The 16,808-nt window shown below is 40.7% G+C and overlaps 1 protein-coding gene across 1 annotated transcript in view; it reads left to right on the forward strand.

The window, feature by feature from the left end:
• Positions 1-16,808, forward strand: part of eys (eyes shut homolog) — a 106,667-nt gene that overhangs the window by 38,081 nt on the left and 51,778 nt on the right. The window contains exons 24-30 of the mRNA XM_049736222.2: positions 1,565-1,683; positions 2,359-2,618; positions 9,564-9,660; positions 10,011-10,118; positions 11,604-11,749; positions 15,942-16,113; positions 16,364-16,442. Coding sequence (XP_049592179.1) covers positions 1,565-1,683; positions 2,359-2,618; positions 9,564-9,660; positions 10,011-10,118; positions 11,604-11,749; positions 15,942-16,113; positions 16,364-16,442 — 981 coding nt within the window. The remainder of the gene's footprint in view (positions 1-1,564; positions 1,684-2,358; positions 2,619-9,563; positions 9,661-10,010; positions 10,119-11,603; positions 11,750-15,941; positions 16,114-16,363; positions 16,443-16,808) is intronic.

The following is a 16,808-nucleotide window of genomic DNA, read 5'->3' on the forward strand; positions in this document are numbered from 1 at the left end:
AAAATATACTCAGCTGTCTGATATCATTATTAGTTTTGTATCTGAAGGGAGAGAAAATGTAGTCCATGTGTCAGGACCATCAGCGTTTTTTAGTCAGTACTGGCAGACTGTCTTGGTCTTATTGCGGGATTTATTCACCATCTGAGTGAATCAATTTGCAACCTAAGAGCACAATAGGAATATGAGATGGGTGAAGCAAGCAAGTGGTGAATCATACATTTCCTTTGCACGGCAAAATAACCTAACAAACTGTCACTAGCACCTACTCATTCAATGGCTTTAGCTACAAATACGTAACTGGGCGCTGTTTGAAGCTTCGAAGCAACAAGTAATTCATAGATTGTTTGATTACATCTGCCATTTTGACAAAACAGGTTATGAGTGATAAATTTATTTCACTGAATTTCATGTAGATGAGTAACATCAAATAAAATAATAAAAAGTAATTAAAACATGTGATAAAATATACAAAACAAAATAAAACATCAAACCTCTAAAGCAATCGACAAGTTATAGTCACCGAGTTGTATATCTTTTTTTGTTTTGTTACTGTTGTTCTTTACACCGGCAGCTGAAAACTGGCAGTGCCTCTGCTGGTTGCAGACAAGTAGTCTGCTGGAATAGAATCCAGCTCTTATCATCCGTACTATCACCTATTTTCTACACTGGAACATTTTATTGGATGAAATGTGTTATTTTTTTTCTGGTCTATCCGTAAACTCATTATGAAAACTTTTTTCAATACAGTCTTGTTTACAGCCTAGCCATCGCTCTCTTTGAATCCAGTGTCCTATGGAGCTTATTTTGGAAAATTGCTGTCCCTGAAGGTGACTTAGCAGCAAAAAATGAGATTATGTTCTATTGCCAGGGGTAAAGAATCCGAATATCCTCAAGGTATCTAATTTATCATGAGATGACTGTACCCAACATCCCCCTGCACCCACCGGGGATATCAGGAACATTTTAACTGCACACCACATAGCATATACGTACATTACTGATTAGCATACCTTCAACCTGCAGCATCCAGGACCTGTAGGCAAAACAGCAGCACTGACAAATGACGAAAAATGATTAATTGTACTAATGCAGATTGTGATGATGAAATAACAGACACACATTTCACATCCAGTTAGCGACAGAGACAATAAAATTAACAGAGGAAGAAACTAGATATATTTTTTAATGTTCCCTGCAAAATATGTAGATCAAGCTGTGTGCTTGATGGAAGTTGCCATATCCCTTGAATGACACAAGCTGAAAACAAGCTTTCATTTCATCCACAGGGTGGGCGGGAAGAGAAATGCATATGCAGTGATGCCAAATGAATATGAATATAAATAATAATATGACAAGCGTGCCTCTTCTACTGTTCGCATATTCCCAAAAGGAATGCATTTTTGATGTGAGTGGGGGATTGTAGTATATACTGCATCCGAGAATGTTTTATGCCAGCAGTTGTATGTTAAAATGGAACAAAGTGTATTAAGCAATCCTAACAGATGTAAGCTGCTCTGTCAGCCATTTTCCTCTGTAATCAAGTTTTGTTGTTGTCTTCATACAGAGTTACGAATGTGTATGTCACTCTGGCTGGGAGGGCGAGTACTGCCAACAAGAAATTGTTCAATGTTTGTCACAGCCCTGCAAAAACAATGCTACCTGCACTGGAGTCAACGGCTACAAGTGGGTGCATGCACTAGCATTATTAAAAAAATAATAATAATAAAAAAAAAGCACACAGATAAAATAATGTCTTTTTATTGGCAAAGGACATAATGAATTGAACATGCAGGCAGGTACAACCAGTGAGTCGATAACTGACTCACAGCATGAATTATTTTTCTCCAAAGGATGTGTGACTCATCTGAGTCTAACTGCTCTAGCAGAAAAAAACAAACGGATTGAAGAAAATGTGTTTTAGTACTCACTGCCACCAAGTGGAATGTTCACCCGTTGCTTCAGTGGTGTCGATCCGAAGTGCACACATGCACTCCCGTTTTTGTCGCTGTCCTGAAATCTACTACAGTGATTAGAGCAGCCTGGCTCAGGTGTTAGAGTGGTCGTCTCACATTTGGAAGGTTGCAGGTTCGATCCCTAGTGACTTGCAGGAGCCCTTTATGCACCTGCAAAGTAAAAAAGATTAATTCAGAAATCTGTTTAAGATAGAAGATTAAGATGTCTGAATAAATTGAAATGACTTCACCCCAAATATAGGCCTTTTTTTCCTCTCAAGAAATAAGAGATGGTGACTGTAATTAATTTGGTATAATTGATATGATCATACACCACAATCACATAACACTAGATAAGCAAAAAGAATGAAAAATGAACTGACCCAATTTGGTACGTCTCTCTAAGGTGTATATGCGCACCGGGCTGGACAGGTGTGGAATGCTCTGAGGAAGTCAATGAGTGTGAATCTGGACCTTGTCTAAATGGAGCTCGGTGTCAGGAGGCACATGTACCTGGGGATTTCTCGTGCACCTGCCCCCCCTTTCTCAGCGGCCCATTGTGCAACCAGCCTTATGACCCATGTGATCTACTCCACAATCCCTGCCTACACAACTCCACCTGCCTAACACGCTCCGATGGAACGGCCGTCTGCACATGCCCAGCTGGTGAGTGCGTACATGGCCTCATCTGCACACTGAATTTTTTTGGGGGGAGTGGGACTAATCTAGTGTAACTACACTAATAGCTTATTCCATTTCAGCAGCCAGGGTACCTTTAAGTACAGGAAAGCTTCCAATTGAGCTGTATTTTAGGATGCAGAAAGTCAAGGTTTTTTTTCTTTGCTCCCATCAAAAACACTGAAATCCATAACAACCCCGAAAACATCATTTTGATGCCGTTTGGTAAAAGATATGTATATGCAGTAAACACTGCATCAATTATGACCCCACGATCTTATTCAAATTCGGGGTTCATTTTGTTGTTATTTCAAACACGCATAAATGAAATTCTAGAACTAAGTCATGCACACTGTGAATATAAAAGACTGACTTGAATACTAATGATTTATGAATAGATGGCTAAATTGATATATAGAGAAATAAAGAACACTTCACGTCGCCTTGGAAATCTGTAAAGTCACTGTCTCTGGATTATATTATGTCAAGCAATCTCCTGTATGTGAATGAAAGTTGGATTCAATAGCTGCCTGTTTTGACTCACAAATTAACTTTTCCCTCCTGAAAAGTTTGTCGGAACAGCTGTAGAACAAAACTAAAGCTGCCGCCACAATTTCACCTCACCCCACCCAACCATATGGTCATAATTTGCATTCATTTGTATATTTTACCATATTTTAAAACATTTTTTCCCAAAAATGTTTGTGTGGTGGGCTGTTTGGCGACTACAAATATTTGTTGTTGGTTTTTGTAGCCCAGAAATATTGCAATAAATTTGTAGACTGCGTGAAACAGCCAGTTTAAGCACCACCTGTCAGGCAGCAAGCAGTTGATGCTAATGAGATTGAGACACATTATGGTTAAAGTCCTATTTTAAATTATTCGCAATTTAAGAATGTCGATTTTAAATTAAATCAGATTTAATAATCAAGTATATTGAGGGTTACCTCTTGAGAGGTTTCAGATGCTACTTAAGGAATTGTTGCGCATTCAACTGCTTTAAAGCACCACTATCGCTGTTCTGTGCCTAATGGCGCTATCAGTGCAAAAAGGGAGCGATGCTTCCAGATATAAATAGAACTGCCGGCTTGGTTTCTGAAGTTTCCTTGGAGAGGAATAAGAAATTAGGTAGTTGCTGCATACATTACACCAAGAACTTTACGTGGGCTTACTCATTTTCACTTCACAAAAGTATGATGACTCACTCCTCTTATTGTTCAACATACAATTGCCCCACGTAGCTCCTACTTGTTGCATATTTTTTTCCCCCATAATCCAAAGTAGACAAATGATCTTCTGATTTAAATGTATCACAATACTTTGGTGCTACGTTTTCAAATCATTGTGTAATTCAATGCTTTTAAAATAGCACTTTAACATTCAACAGTTGTATGTTGTCATCTAGCTAACCATCCATCTACAGTTTTAAACATAACCTCCTAACAACTTTGAACTTCTATACTACAATATAGTATTTCACAATCAATATGTAAATAATTTAAATAAAACACATACTCACTTGTGAAACTGATGCTTGTCTATGTAAGCTTACCGTTCCAATTATATATACTGCACTGAAAGTCCCAGAAAATCTAAGATGTTTCTCGTATGACTGAATCACCTCTGAGCCATTGGCCAGAAGTCACAAGTCACAATGCCTGTTCAGCACAGATGTTCTCTTTTGCTCTTAATGAGGGAACATCTTCAGGGAGGTGTAGACCCCAAGAGGAGAACAAACTGAAAAAGCTCCGTGAGGGCAAAGGTCAAGTTGAGGGTTAGTGGACAATGAATGCAATAAATGAAATAACAAGAATAGCTTCCGACAGCACAGATTAGTACACCTTCACACTTAAACTATTAAGGCATTTCTGACCTTGCTTATTTTTGTGCATGTTTGACGTACCCTCAACGTACTCTAAAAATAGTCGAGAAATTACTGTCCATTTAATAAATAATGAGAAGAATCCCCCCTGTTGTTATCACCTAAAATGTGAAAGATCATCTTGCAGTTCCTAATAAAAGTACTTTGCACATGCTGATCTCCTGCATGGACTCCAGTGAGTCTGTTATGCTTCTTGTAGAGTCGGCAGTGTTCACCCCCACAATGGCGCAAACACCAATGCCTAAATGTGTTGTCTACGAAAATAGAAAAGGAAAGACAACTTCAGCCATGCACACAGACTGCTAGTTTTGCAGCAGGCATAAAAAAGAGCCCATAGTGAGTGCCACCCATCAGTTTGGTACAGTTTCAGAATGCTAATAACGCTTCATCACTGAGGGCAAAGGGTGTTTTGTTCTTACACAGTTTTTAGCTTTGAGACCTCTGTTTCATATCTAGACAACGGCTACATGGAAAAAGCAAATTCCTGGGATCAGTCATTCTACTCATGAAAATTCATCATCGTTAGTGGCGTGCATCATGTTGGAGTTTAACCTCTGAGCCCCTCACAGCAGGTTTCTAATAGAGCAGCAACTCCAGCCTTGTTTCACTGCATAGCAGGATACTTGTCCCCAGCAATCCCCTTTTTGCCTGCTCATTGTATGGTTTTCCACTTTCATGCATAAATTTGCTGTCAGGACTTGTGACTGCTGTTGAAAGAGCCTTCAGTCGATGTACAGCTCAGTGTGTTGAACCAATCGGAAGGCTTCAGGGGACCAGTGTGCGCCAAATCACCAACGTGCATGCAAACATCTCATAAAGCCTATGTTGGTGGAAGCTCAGGGCAGAAGCCTGAGTCATCTGCACTTGTATTCAGCCAGAAAACTTTCATTTGGAGAAAAACTGCTTGGCTTTTCAAGATTAAAGTTAATAGAGAAAAATATAGTAAATAGGCCAAAGTGTTTTTAAAATAGCATTTTAAAATGTTGAAAACTCTAAGCTGAATTAAAGGTTATACATGTGAAATAAATACATTACTGTTGAACAATAATTTTAAATGTTCATGTTTTTTTATTCTTTTTTTGCTTCATGCAATGACAAAACAACACAGTCTGTATAATTTTCCAACAAATGAGGAAATTGGTCAATAGTTGGCTCCTCCCACAGGTGGTGACCACAGCTTAGTCCATCGGAAGTGGTGGGGACACATGTAGCCAATTCATAAAAACTCTCTTTGCACTTACTGGGGGTCCTTGGTTTATGATGTGGATACGTTCCTACGCGGCGACATTAACCGAATTTCGGTGCAAGTCGGAACAGTAATAAGTTCAAGTTGAAGAAGTTCAAGAGGTTTGTATTCGCCATGTTTGAGCGTGCCAAACAAGGAATTTGACTTCGGTAAATCACAGCCTCTGTTCAACATTTAGGTGACTAACAACAACACTCAGGACATGTGAAAAATGGCAGATATTCTCAAACATCCCCTGATCTTAAACTCCCAAGAGGGCTAGGAAAAACTCAAAACTCCAGCTAGGGGAAATGAGAAACCTTGAGAAGAGACCACAGATGGGAGGGTCCCTCTTCTAGGATGACCAGGCTGCAATGGATGCAGAGAGGACACATAGTACAAACAGTGTAGACAATTCAAAAAAGGTGTGGAGAGCAGGATGTTATTGCACAGTAATGACTCTGAGACTCTAAGAGTGGTGTGAGTTCATCAGAGCAACAGCCTGGGGGAAGAAGCTGTCTCTGTGTCTGCTGGTTTTAGTGTACAGAGCTCTATAACGCCGTCCGGAGGGGAGTAGTTCAAACAGACTGCAACCTGGGTGAGAAGGGTCTGTAGAGGTGTTACTTGCACGTTTCCTGGTCCTGGACAGGTACAAGTCTTGGATAGATGGGAGGTTGATTCCAATTATCTTTTCTGCAGTCCTTATTGTCCGTTGCAGTCTGTGCTTGTCTTGTTTGGAGGCCGATCCAAACCAGACAGTGATGGAAGTGCAGAGGACAGACTGGATGATGGCAGTGTAGAAGGTCTTCAGCAGCTCCTGCGGCAGGTTGAACTTCTTGAGCTGTCTCAGGAAGTACAGCCTCTGCTGGGCCTTCTTCCGGACAGAGTCTATGTGGCCGGTCCATTTCAGGTCCCGAGAGATTGTGGTTCCCAGGAACTTGAAGGTGTCTGTGGAGAGAATAGTATTACTGCGGATAGTGAGGGGTGAAAGTGGTGAAGGGCCTCGCCTGAAGTCCACTGTCATCTCCGCGGTCTTGAGCGGGTTCAGCTCCAGGTGGTTTTGGCTGCACCAGTGGACCAGAAGCTCCACCTCCTGTCTGTACGCAGTCTCATCACCGTTCTGGATCAGTCCGATGAGAGTGGTGTCGTCTGCATACTTCAGGAGCTTCACAGGAAAGTCACCTGCGGAGAAATCGTTGGTGTAGAGAGAGAAGACCAGTGGGGAGAGGACGCACCCCTGAGGGGCTCCAGTATTGGTGGTCCGGGTGTCAGATGTGATGCTCCCCAGCCTCACACGCTGTCTCCTGTTGGTCAGGAAGCTGGTGATCCACTGACAGGTGGAGGCAGGCACCGCGAGCTGGATGAGCTTCTGTTGGAGGATGTCCGGAGCGATGGTGCTGAACGCCGAGCTGAAGTCCACAAACAGGATCCTGGCGTACGTTCCTGCGGTGTCCAGGTGTTGCAGAATGTAGTGCAGTCCCATGTTGACCGCATCATCCACCCACCTGTTTGCCCGGTAGGCAAACTGGAGGGGGTCAAGCAGGGGGCCCGTGACATCCTTCAGGTGGTTCAGCACTAACCTCTCGAAAGATTTCATGACCACAGATGTCAGTGCGACAGGTCTATAGTCATTCAAACCTGTGATGGCGGGCTTCTTGGCCACTGGAACGATGGTGGAGCTCTTGAAGCACGAGGGCACCTCACACAGCTCCAGGTAACGATTGAAGATCCGTGCGAAGGTGGGCACCAGCTGCTCAGCGCAGACTTTCAAGCAGGAAGGTGACACGCCGTCTGGGCCCGGTGCCTTCCTGATCGTAACTTTAGACCGTCGTAAACCAAGGACCCCCTGTATATTTAAGGATAAGCATTTAAAACAACATCTTAAAAATTATAATTCCAATTTGCAGAATGACTATTGTTCACAAAAAGATGTAATATGTATTATTATTTATGATTAAACTTTGAAACCCCACAGCTTTTCCCCATGAAAGATTTTCTTACTGACAAAGGAAACACATGCAACCGCAGCCCGTTAAAAGCATGAAATTGGCTTTCCCAAGTGAAGAGGCAACAATGAAAACTCTGTGGTAAGTCAGTTGTTAAATGTAGTTCCGCTCAACAGAAGACTTGAAGGGAAAGAAAAACGTCAGGGGGCAATGTGAGCATTGTTCAAGTTCGAGTGTTGAATTCTGCACCGCTGTGACGACAGGGTTCATGACTTGGTTTTTGAATGTGGAAAGATAGACTTATTAATTGATATATACAGTGATGAATATTTGAATCAAGTCACGTAATGGACCAGGTGTATTAGTAATGAACAGTTATATATTGCATGACATGAACTTTTTTTGCTCAGCACCTTTTACACTCAACTGACAGTGAATCTGATTAGGAGACCATAAGGACAAATGTAGCAGTCCAGACCAAATTCACAGTCTTAAAATGAAGACATCAGTCATATTTCAATTGAAACGCCCATCAAACTTAGCTCACTGTCCACCTGGGATTACCCTCAATTTCTTTTTCCTGTGAGACATTCAATGACAGTGGCAGCCATCTCATAGCGGCGCTGCAACCATATGATGAAATGACTTTGCGAGCTTGTGCCCGTGCTATCTCTCAGTGCTCTGTCAAAGAGAAGCCTCCAGTCAGTGCTTAGTGGCACAAGATGCATTACATTGCGGTGACATTCCAAATAGCCCCCCGAGGTGTTCCACCATTGCTGTGACTGACAGGCCAGGTTGGGAAACCTTTGCCGTCCCATAATTCACTGGATGCTCCATGCTCCCTGTGCTCTCACATTCTTACGTCCCAAGATATACAAAGCTGTGACTTGTCACCGCATAGCATTGCACTAGTGTATTTCAATATATTCACCGATTACATCACTATATAAGGAATATATAGTCTGAGAGCCATTATATTTTTGGCTCGGGTCCACATTATATACACGTGTATTTATAGAGGTGTGCATGAATATATATTGCTCAGAAAATAATCTACTAATGTGTTGGCAATCATTTAATTGCAGCCACTCCTCCAAAATGAAAGAACGGTCGGTTACAGCATAACATAGAAGAACAGAAGCTTTCAATATATTTTTGCTCTTTTAAAAGGTTATTTTGGCTAATGTTGTGCATGGGGACCTGCACATTAGTCAGCAAGGTCAAACAACATGTTTTAAGTGTTTCCTTTACAGACCTCAAATCAACTAGATAAAAGTGTACTCCAAATAAAGCTATTCAGACATCCATAAAGTCATTGGAATCCTTAAAATAAAAAAAATAGGCACAGCCATTTCTGAAAATCGCGGGCCACATAAAATGATGTGGCGGACCGCATCTGGCCCCCGGGCCTTGAGTTTGACACCGATGCATTAGAGGCTCCAAAGCCTCTTCGAAAGTCCTATCAAATGTCCTTGTTGATCTGCTTAGCCACCCGGCCCTCAACCCCCTTATGAAGCAGGGCAAAAGAGCTCATGGGGTTTAGCTTCTCCTTCTTGAAGAACTTAACAAGAGGTCCCCATCCTTACTCCCCTTCTTCCTACACAGACATATGCAAAGAATGGCACACATAGACGCACACCTCCCAAACCCCAAACCACTAACCCTCAAACCAATCTGTCCATGGCACTGAAGTATTATTAGACTTACATGCTCTCTGAGGGGAAACAGTGAGTGCTGAGAGCTGGAAGATGAGAAATGCTACTGGGGCTACTAGTTCCATTAAAATGACGTTCACCAGGGCCTTGGTTATCATCGACCCTGACGTTTTCAGCAGTGTGGGCGGGCTTACTCATCCATGACCGTCTCTTCTGATTTTTAAGGATTTGAAGGAAGCCGTTGTGAAACTGACACCAATGAGTGCAGCTCTAATCCTTGCCAAGACCACGGCGACTGTGTGGACCAGGTCAATGGCTACAGGTGACTGGTCTCAGTTCCTACATAAGCACTTTATTGAATATTTTAGGAGAAATTTACATTATTGTGTTTAGAGTGCATGGATGCTTCATCAAATCTGTTTAGTCTAATTGACAAAACATCATCAACCATTAGTACTGCTTAGGATTCCATATCTCAACTATTCATAGTGAGCGAGAAATATCTAGTTTCCTTTTTTTTTCTGGTCCTCTGCTTTGCACAACAATCTGTGCAAAAGTCCGAGACCATCAGGTACAACCACCAAATGCATTCAATCATTTCTCGGTTTATTAGAATAGAATAAAAAAACAGACTAGGTATTTAACGCCAGTATTTATTTTTTCGTTTTCCAGATGTGTTTGCAAAATGGGATTTTCCGGCCTTCACTGTGAGCAAGACATAAATAGGTGCTCCTCACGGCCTTGCCTCAACGGTGGCACCTGTCAAGACCTACTGAACAAGTGAGACTAAAAAGCAAGTTAGAATTGAGAATGGTATTTTATTTTCAAATGCATGTTCCTCTTTAAAGTTTGGCAAAATGCATATCCTCTGACCTGCTCTCCAGAAGATGGAGGCTGGATTCAGCTGGAAAACATCATGTGTCTCAATTCATCCTCCAGCCCAGCACTAGGGGTGCTTCTCTCTGGTGTGCTTAATGGGAGCCCCTGGGCTTGTGGGCTTGCTTAGTCGGACAGATGGATAGAAAAGTCCCAGGGCCAATTTGAGTCCTAAATGGTTTGTCTCCAGTTTGGCTCCCGTCATGATTTGGCTCCCGTGTGACCCGGCCTTGTTCAATACAGTGCTGGCTATATTGCACAGTCCGGTGTATTTTAACCTTAATGCCCACTACAGGAACAAATCAAAGCCATTATCTTCATCCCCCTGACCTGACAAGTTGAACACTGAGATGATGTGTATATCTCTCTAGTGTGCCCCAAAGTGTTTTTCCACATCTGCGCACATTCACAGTCTCCTCTTATCACGTCGCAATCACTGGGAAATACTAAATCATTATCAACGGATGCGGTTTTGTTTTATAAGAAGCTCAAAAGCAGCGTTGGCGGGCAGGCAGCAAAGCAAGAGCATGTTAATTATGATCAGAGTTTGGTCCCTGACCAGTCGAGCCTTTTAGGGCTTTCATAATTAGAAGATGCAGTGCTTTTGTACCATATGACAAAAAGAGTCTTGCATATCGCCAAAATTGGTTTTAATCTCGTTAATTTGATGATAACAAATGACACCTTACTTTTGTTTTGTTTTCAACCATGAATCGGGAAGATGTTTCCTCAGAGACGTGAGGTCAGAAGATATTAGAGCCAATGACAGCTGGGGCGAGGGATTTGAATGGAGTAAAGTGCATTATCAGACTCATTAGGCTATTCCCTTCAGTAATAAGTCATCAAGCATAATTCAAAGTGAGTTGCACCGTGGGAGATTTAATTGTTGCTATATTGTTCCTGTTGGAGAAAGATGTCGGTCAGGCTCATTATGAAAAATTGCTCTTAATTTCAAAGATTCTCAAACTATTCGAATAGTTGTATCAATATTATGATGTCTCCTACTCAGTAATTATTGCAGCATAATTAGTATACATATATAGGAATAGGTTGCCGTCAATATATGGCCTATTACAATTTAGTAGCAACATTTACGGCTCAGTTTAGCTTATTTTGTAGCATTTCAAAACGAAAAAAAATGTTGAAATATCTTAAATTATCTGTTTAAATTCTTTTGAGGGTGTCGTGATGGTCAACACCTCCAATGTTGTGTGAAATGAACGTGGAAACAAATAAATGTGAATTACAATGATACATTTGAAAATATCTTAGTTCAAATTATCCTCCAAATATGTGAAGTTTGCCATAACAATAACACAATTCTGACAGCATGTTCCTCTTTTTCATTCTTTCACTTTCATGATTGCGTGATATTTTTCTGTCCTACAGGTTTCACTGCAGTTGCCCTTCTGGATATTTCGGAACACTCTGTGACCTGAGTGGGAACGAGTGTCAAGTTTCACCTTGCCTACAGGGGGGCACCTGCATCAACAAGCCAGGGGGCTTTGAATGTGTCTGTCACCATGGATACTCAGGTACGTCTTTTAGCCCCCTAGTGGGACAAAGATCAATAGAAGAGCCTAAAAAGCTTATCAGGGTTGGTGCGGACCAGAGCACCGACACAGATGTGGTTTTGTGTGAAAACTGCTTCCCAACTAATTATTTTAATTGGCGTCCCTGCCCATGCCAGATGCTGCGGTTGCCTTTTAGCAAAGCTAACTAGATAAACATTCACCTATTTGGTCTGATGGAAACTTATCACTGTCACTTAGCTGCTTTGATTTTATTACGTCAGCTTCCTTAGTCTCAGAATGAATTCTATAGTTGCGTTACTTCAATCCATTCATCTTATTTTCCAGCCAGGCAGATATTGAGCTATTTTAGCGCACGGCCATGTGCACGCGCGTGCGTGTGATTTTGCACTAAAGCCGATTCCTGTCATCTTCTGGGAAGATTAATTTCATTTGTCTTCCACACTGTATCATCAATTTATCCTTCCTCAATTGAGAGGGGGGAGAAATCTCTAAGGTATTGTGACTCTGGAGAGCACAACCTGCCATGCATGGCCCAATTCCCACTGAAGCAGCTTTTATTATTAGGCCTGCACACACTATAGTACAAGTCATTACTTTTTCTGATACTCTAAGCTCATGTGAGGAAACAGGACTCCCCTAGAGAGCAAGCGGCCATAGGATGCAGTCTGACTTGGCTCAAACCTACTGGAATTCTTAAAAGTATTTGTGCTATAACTTTCCACCGCAGCACAAGAACTATCTGATATAACATTTTGGAGAAGGCCTGTTTGAAATTGATTTGAATGTTATTCTGTTTTGAAAGTGTCAACTCCTTTTTGGATGAAATTCTTAACTTTGTGTGTGACATATTATTTGTTACTGGCATCAGCAAATCAATAGCTATTTTTCTCTTTTTGCATATTGAATGCCAGAATCAATTTAGGATCCACCAGTTGATGGTGCTTACTAATAAATCAGTATAGTCTATATTTGTTAGCTTGTATGGATGTGATTACACAATAATGACAGTTCGTTTCCACCTGCATTAGGTTCCGTATCGGATTTTATTAGTGTTGCTGGCCAGTCAGTGAGAATGCGCATCTTTATTTTAGACTTTGACATTCTGTCTGATCAGGTTGTTCATTGTCTCAATTACTTTTTTTTCAGCATTCTTTAAATAGGATTACAAAATATTGCTTTTCAACACGCTTTAAAGAACCCAGATACTGAGCAATGTTTATTTCAAGACATAACATTTTATAGGGTGAATCGCATAGTTATTAACTGGCTTCTTTAGCTTCCAACAACCTCCATCAAACAGAATGGAATGTAAATGTGCTGTATACGGGAAAGCTTATATGGTATCTACTTTTGGAGTTGTTAATGACAATGTCTAACTAACAGCTTGTCACTAAAGACATTTGACTGCTGTTGAGGATAAGCGGTTCAGATAATGGATGATTACAATTCACCACAAAGTATACGGAACAATTAGAGAGAGAGCCCAGGAGCAAAGAAGAAGAAGCGTATTGTTGCATTACAGGTGCAACATTCTGAGGCATGCTTTCAGTAATTGCCTCAGTATAGGCTCTCACCTAATCACATAATTATGCATGACTACAGTTTGTGCTGTTCTATACATTACTTTGCCTTTGTGCCATATTGACATGCACTATAAAAATGTTAATCTCACTCTAAGACAGCCCAGGCAGCTGCTTGAATCGCACTTGTCGGATCATTAATGAGGATGTTTTGCTTTTAAGGCTCCCGGCATGTATTGTTTAACTATACATGGAAGCCGTGTTCGGTCCCGAGGTCAGGAGTCATTATAGTGACGTGCGTATGAATCACAGTCTCAGCTGTTGTCGTTTGTCGCCTTCTGTTTTTTCTTCTTCACTGGTCATTAAGGAGCATGTTCCCTTGAGTGATAGTGCGGTGCAATCAGCACATTGTTGCCGTTTCCTCGGTCAGCACATTGTCGGATGATGATGATGTTGCAGTGAGGCTTCAGTGAATTTGCTCTGCTGGATGAACATGACAATAAAAATGTGTCATCAGTTCAGGCTTTTATACCAAGTGTCTGCAGTTTTCTATTGGGTTACAAATATGAACATTTTTTAATCTTTTGTCTAAAATTGTATGTCGCTTATTGTATTTTTTTATTTCAATACAGAACAGAATCATACAGGTGTCGACTGTTTACTCCATGTAAAAGCTTTTTGGACAATAAGACAGATTCTGACTCTTTCTTTGTCATTTCTTAATTTGAAAATATCTACAAGCTTTCTATAAAGGATTATGTTTCCTGTTTTCTCAGAGTAGTCTTTTGGCCAGAAAGCAAGATGTTTTAGTCTGGTTTTATAAAAGCGATTAGTCAAATTCAGTCAGCAGGTTTTTGCTCAACGTGGCTTGGGCTATTCAATTTAAGTATTACAAAAAAATCCAATACTACTTGAATTCTTGCCACAGGCAGTTCTTCGTTCGTCAGTTTTTTGGGCACCTACCATACTACATATTAAATAACCAGCTCTCTGAATAAACCTGATTTATTAAGGGAATAAACAGGGATTATGTTTCTCAGGGACAAGACAATGAGACTAGAAGAATAACTTTACAGCAAAGCTGCATTTCCTATATTTTAATTTGCTATCGAATACGTACAATACTCCATCAACGGTTTGGCTCATTTAATTAATGATTTATTTAATTTTTTTACACAGACATCCTCTTTATTTTGTTTGCATATTCTGCAATGGGAATTTTAAAGGTAAAAAAAAATGAAATGAAATTAAATGAAAGTCTAAAACCTCCAGTGTTGTGTAGAGTCTCTGCTTTATGCCTAATTCACTGGCTGATGTTTGTGTGGAAGCTGGCTGATTAAAGTTAATGCTGGCGAGAAACTAAAGGATGTTTCTCCGTATGATAACTAATGAGGTGTCAAACTGACTCATGAGAGTTAATGATTTGGCTTGCAGCAAAAAAAAAAAAAAAAAATATTCTCATGAAGCATTAAAGTATTTTTTTACAGTAATGGAATGTTAAGTGAGCACGAGAGAATTTCTGGTTAAGAGAAAAGGCTACAAGTGACCCCTGACATCATCTTATTATATGTACCTAGCCATTAAATTCAGTTTAGATCAGTTCAGTGCAGTTACCCCCCAAAAAATATTTCATTAATAAACCATCTGTCCCTAGGCATATTTAAAAGAAAAGAAGACATTTTTTTTACCATGGGAAAGGGCAGTTACCACAGGATTTTTAATGAAAGAAAAAAAGAGAGAGACATCAATAGTTAAACGAAAAAGGCCCAATATGCAATGTGACCCGCGTCTTCTAGATCTATTGAAAATAATGAATGAGCCTGACAAAGCAGTTTACTGCATCAATGGGATATACAGCTCAACAGATAATCATTACATAGCTTGACAAGGGTATTTTGTATATAACCCATCAGCAGCATTAAAGGAGAAAGCTGCAGTGTTGTTATCCCCACCCCCCACTCCCTGCCAAAAAAGAAAATTGGTTGCAATTTCATATGGATCTTATACGTAGTTATATTCCCAACGGTGTTGATCCATAAATAAATACCCCCTTGAATCTCATACCACTCGATCTCTAAGAATGAGGGAGGATGGATTTTTTTGTCTATGCCAATGACCTTACCATCCCAATGTAGCAGCAGGAGTTGAGGTGCATCAGATCAGACCAAGCAATCTCCTTTCAATCTTCTATTGTCAAATTTTCTTCTTTCACTCTTGCATTGTTATATGTGCGTGAGTTTGGACACTTCCCTTTCCTACTATGAACACAGAGCGGCAGGAGGTCATGTGTCCTGCTGCTTTTTTTTTTTTTTTTTTTTTTCATCGCTCAAATTATTGTTCCTTCACACATGTTCTAGATAGATTTCCTTGTCCAGTCCGGTCATTTTCATCTGACCTTCACCATCGATTTTGCCAAGAGGACTTTCATTCCCTGAATCTTTTTTTTTTTCAGCTTTAATAAACCCCACACATACTTCTGAATGAAATGTGTCACCGGCTATCAATTAACAACGTACACTGACATTGTATGACTATGGGTATGAAGAGTTTAACTTCCACCTGTAACCGAAATTCTCAAAACCAAAAACGTGTGTATTTGTTTTCTTGAAGCACTAAATGACTACCCCTCCTGTTAAGTTGCACTGTTTAAAGAAGTCTGCTTCATTTCCTAGGGGCATGGTGTGAAGTTAACATTGACGAGTGCATTTCAAAGCTGTGCCAAAATGGTGGGAGATGTATTGATGAAGCCGATCGATATCACTGTGTGTGCCCCAACGGCTTCTTTGGCCCCGACTGTGAGACCAACATTGATGAATGCTTGTCGGCACCTTGTTTTCAAGGGAGGTAAGTATTTATCACAGTCCCATTTAAATGGGAAATGCTGTAGATTAGGAGGAACTATGATGGAATTACTTTGAATTAAAGCCCCTCCACTCTGTCATGATGAATTTCAGGTTGTCAAATTGTATGTTTCTCAACATGTGTTTTGTGCAACAATAGAGCTGCTCTCAAAGAAGTGTTCTATTTAATGTCAACTCTCAAGTTTTTGCTACTTAAATCAATCCCGCTCCCCCACTGTTCCGGCCCACCTTAGCTGTCATGATGGAATTGCTTCCTACACGTGTCTTTGTGAGGCGGGATGGAGCGGCAGCAGATGTGAAACAAACATTGATGTGAGTAGAGTTTAATGATTAAAGCTGCTGAATGTTCTGGAAGAAGAACTTTGTAGTCTTTGCGTAGTCTCTGGTGTCACTAACTTTATCGACTCTCCTACGAGATAATAGGACTGAAGCACCACGATCATGCAAACATCGCGCAAATACCTGATTAGAGTAAATGGCTCAGCCGAATGCTTAATTGATCCAAACACAACACAGCTTCAGCTGTGCTTCGAAGATAAGGCATTAGGTTTCTTAAAAGGTGTCTTTGAACATTTAGTTTAATCTGTTCTGATTGCCTGTTGGTGGTCTATAATAGCGGTGGACCAGCCCGGACACCTTTCGTGTTGCGTTAACTGTGGCATTAGTGATAGGATTGTT

The sequence above is a fragment of the Syngnathus scovelli genome, chromosome 12, assembly GCF_024217435.2.
Source record: "Syngnathus scovelli strain Florida chromosome 12, RoL_Ssco_1.2, whole genome shotgun sequence".
NCBI classification, from domain to species: domain Eukaryota; kingdom Metazoa; phylum Chordata; class Actinopteri; order Syngnathiformes; family Syngnathidae; genus Syngnathus; species Syngnathus scovelli.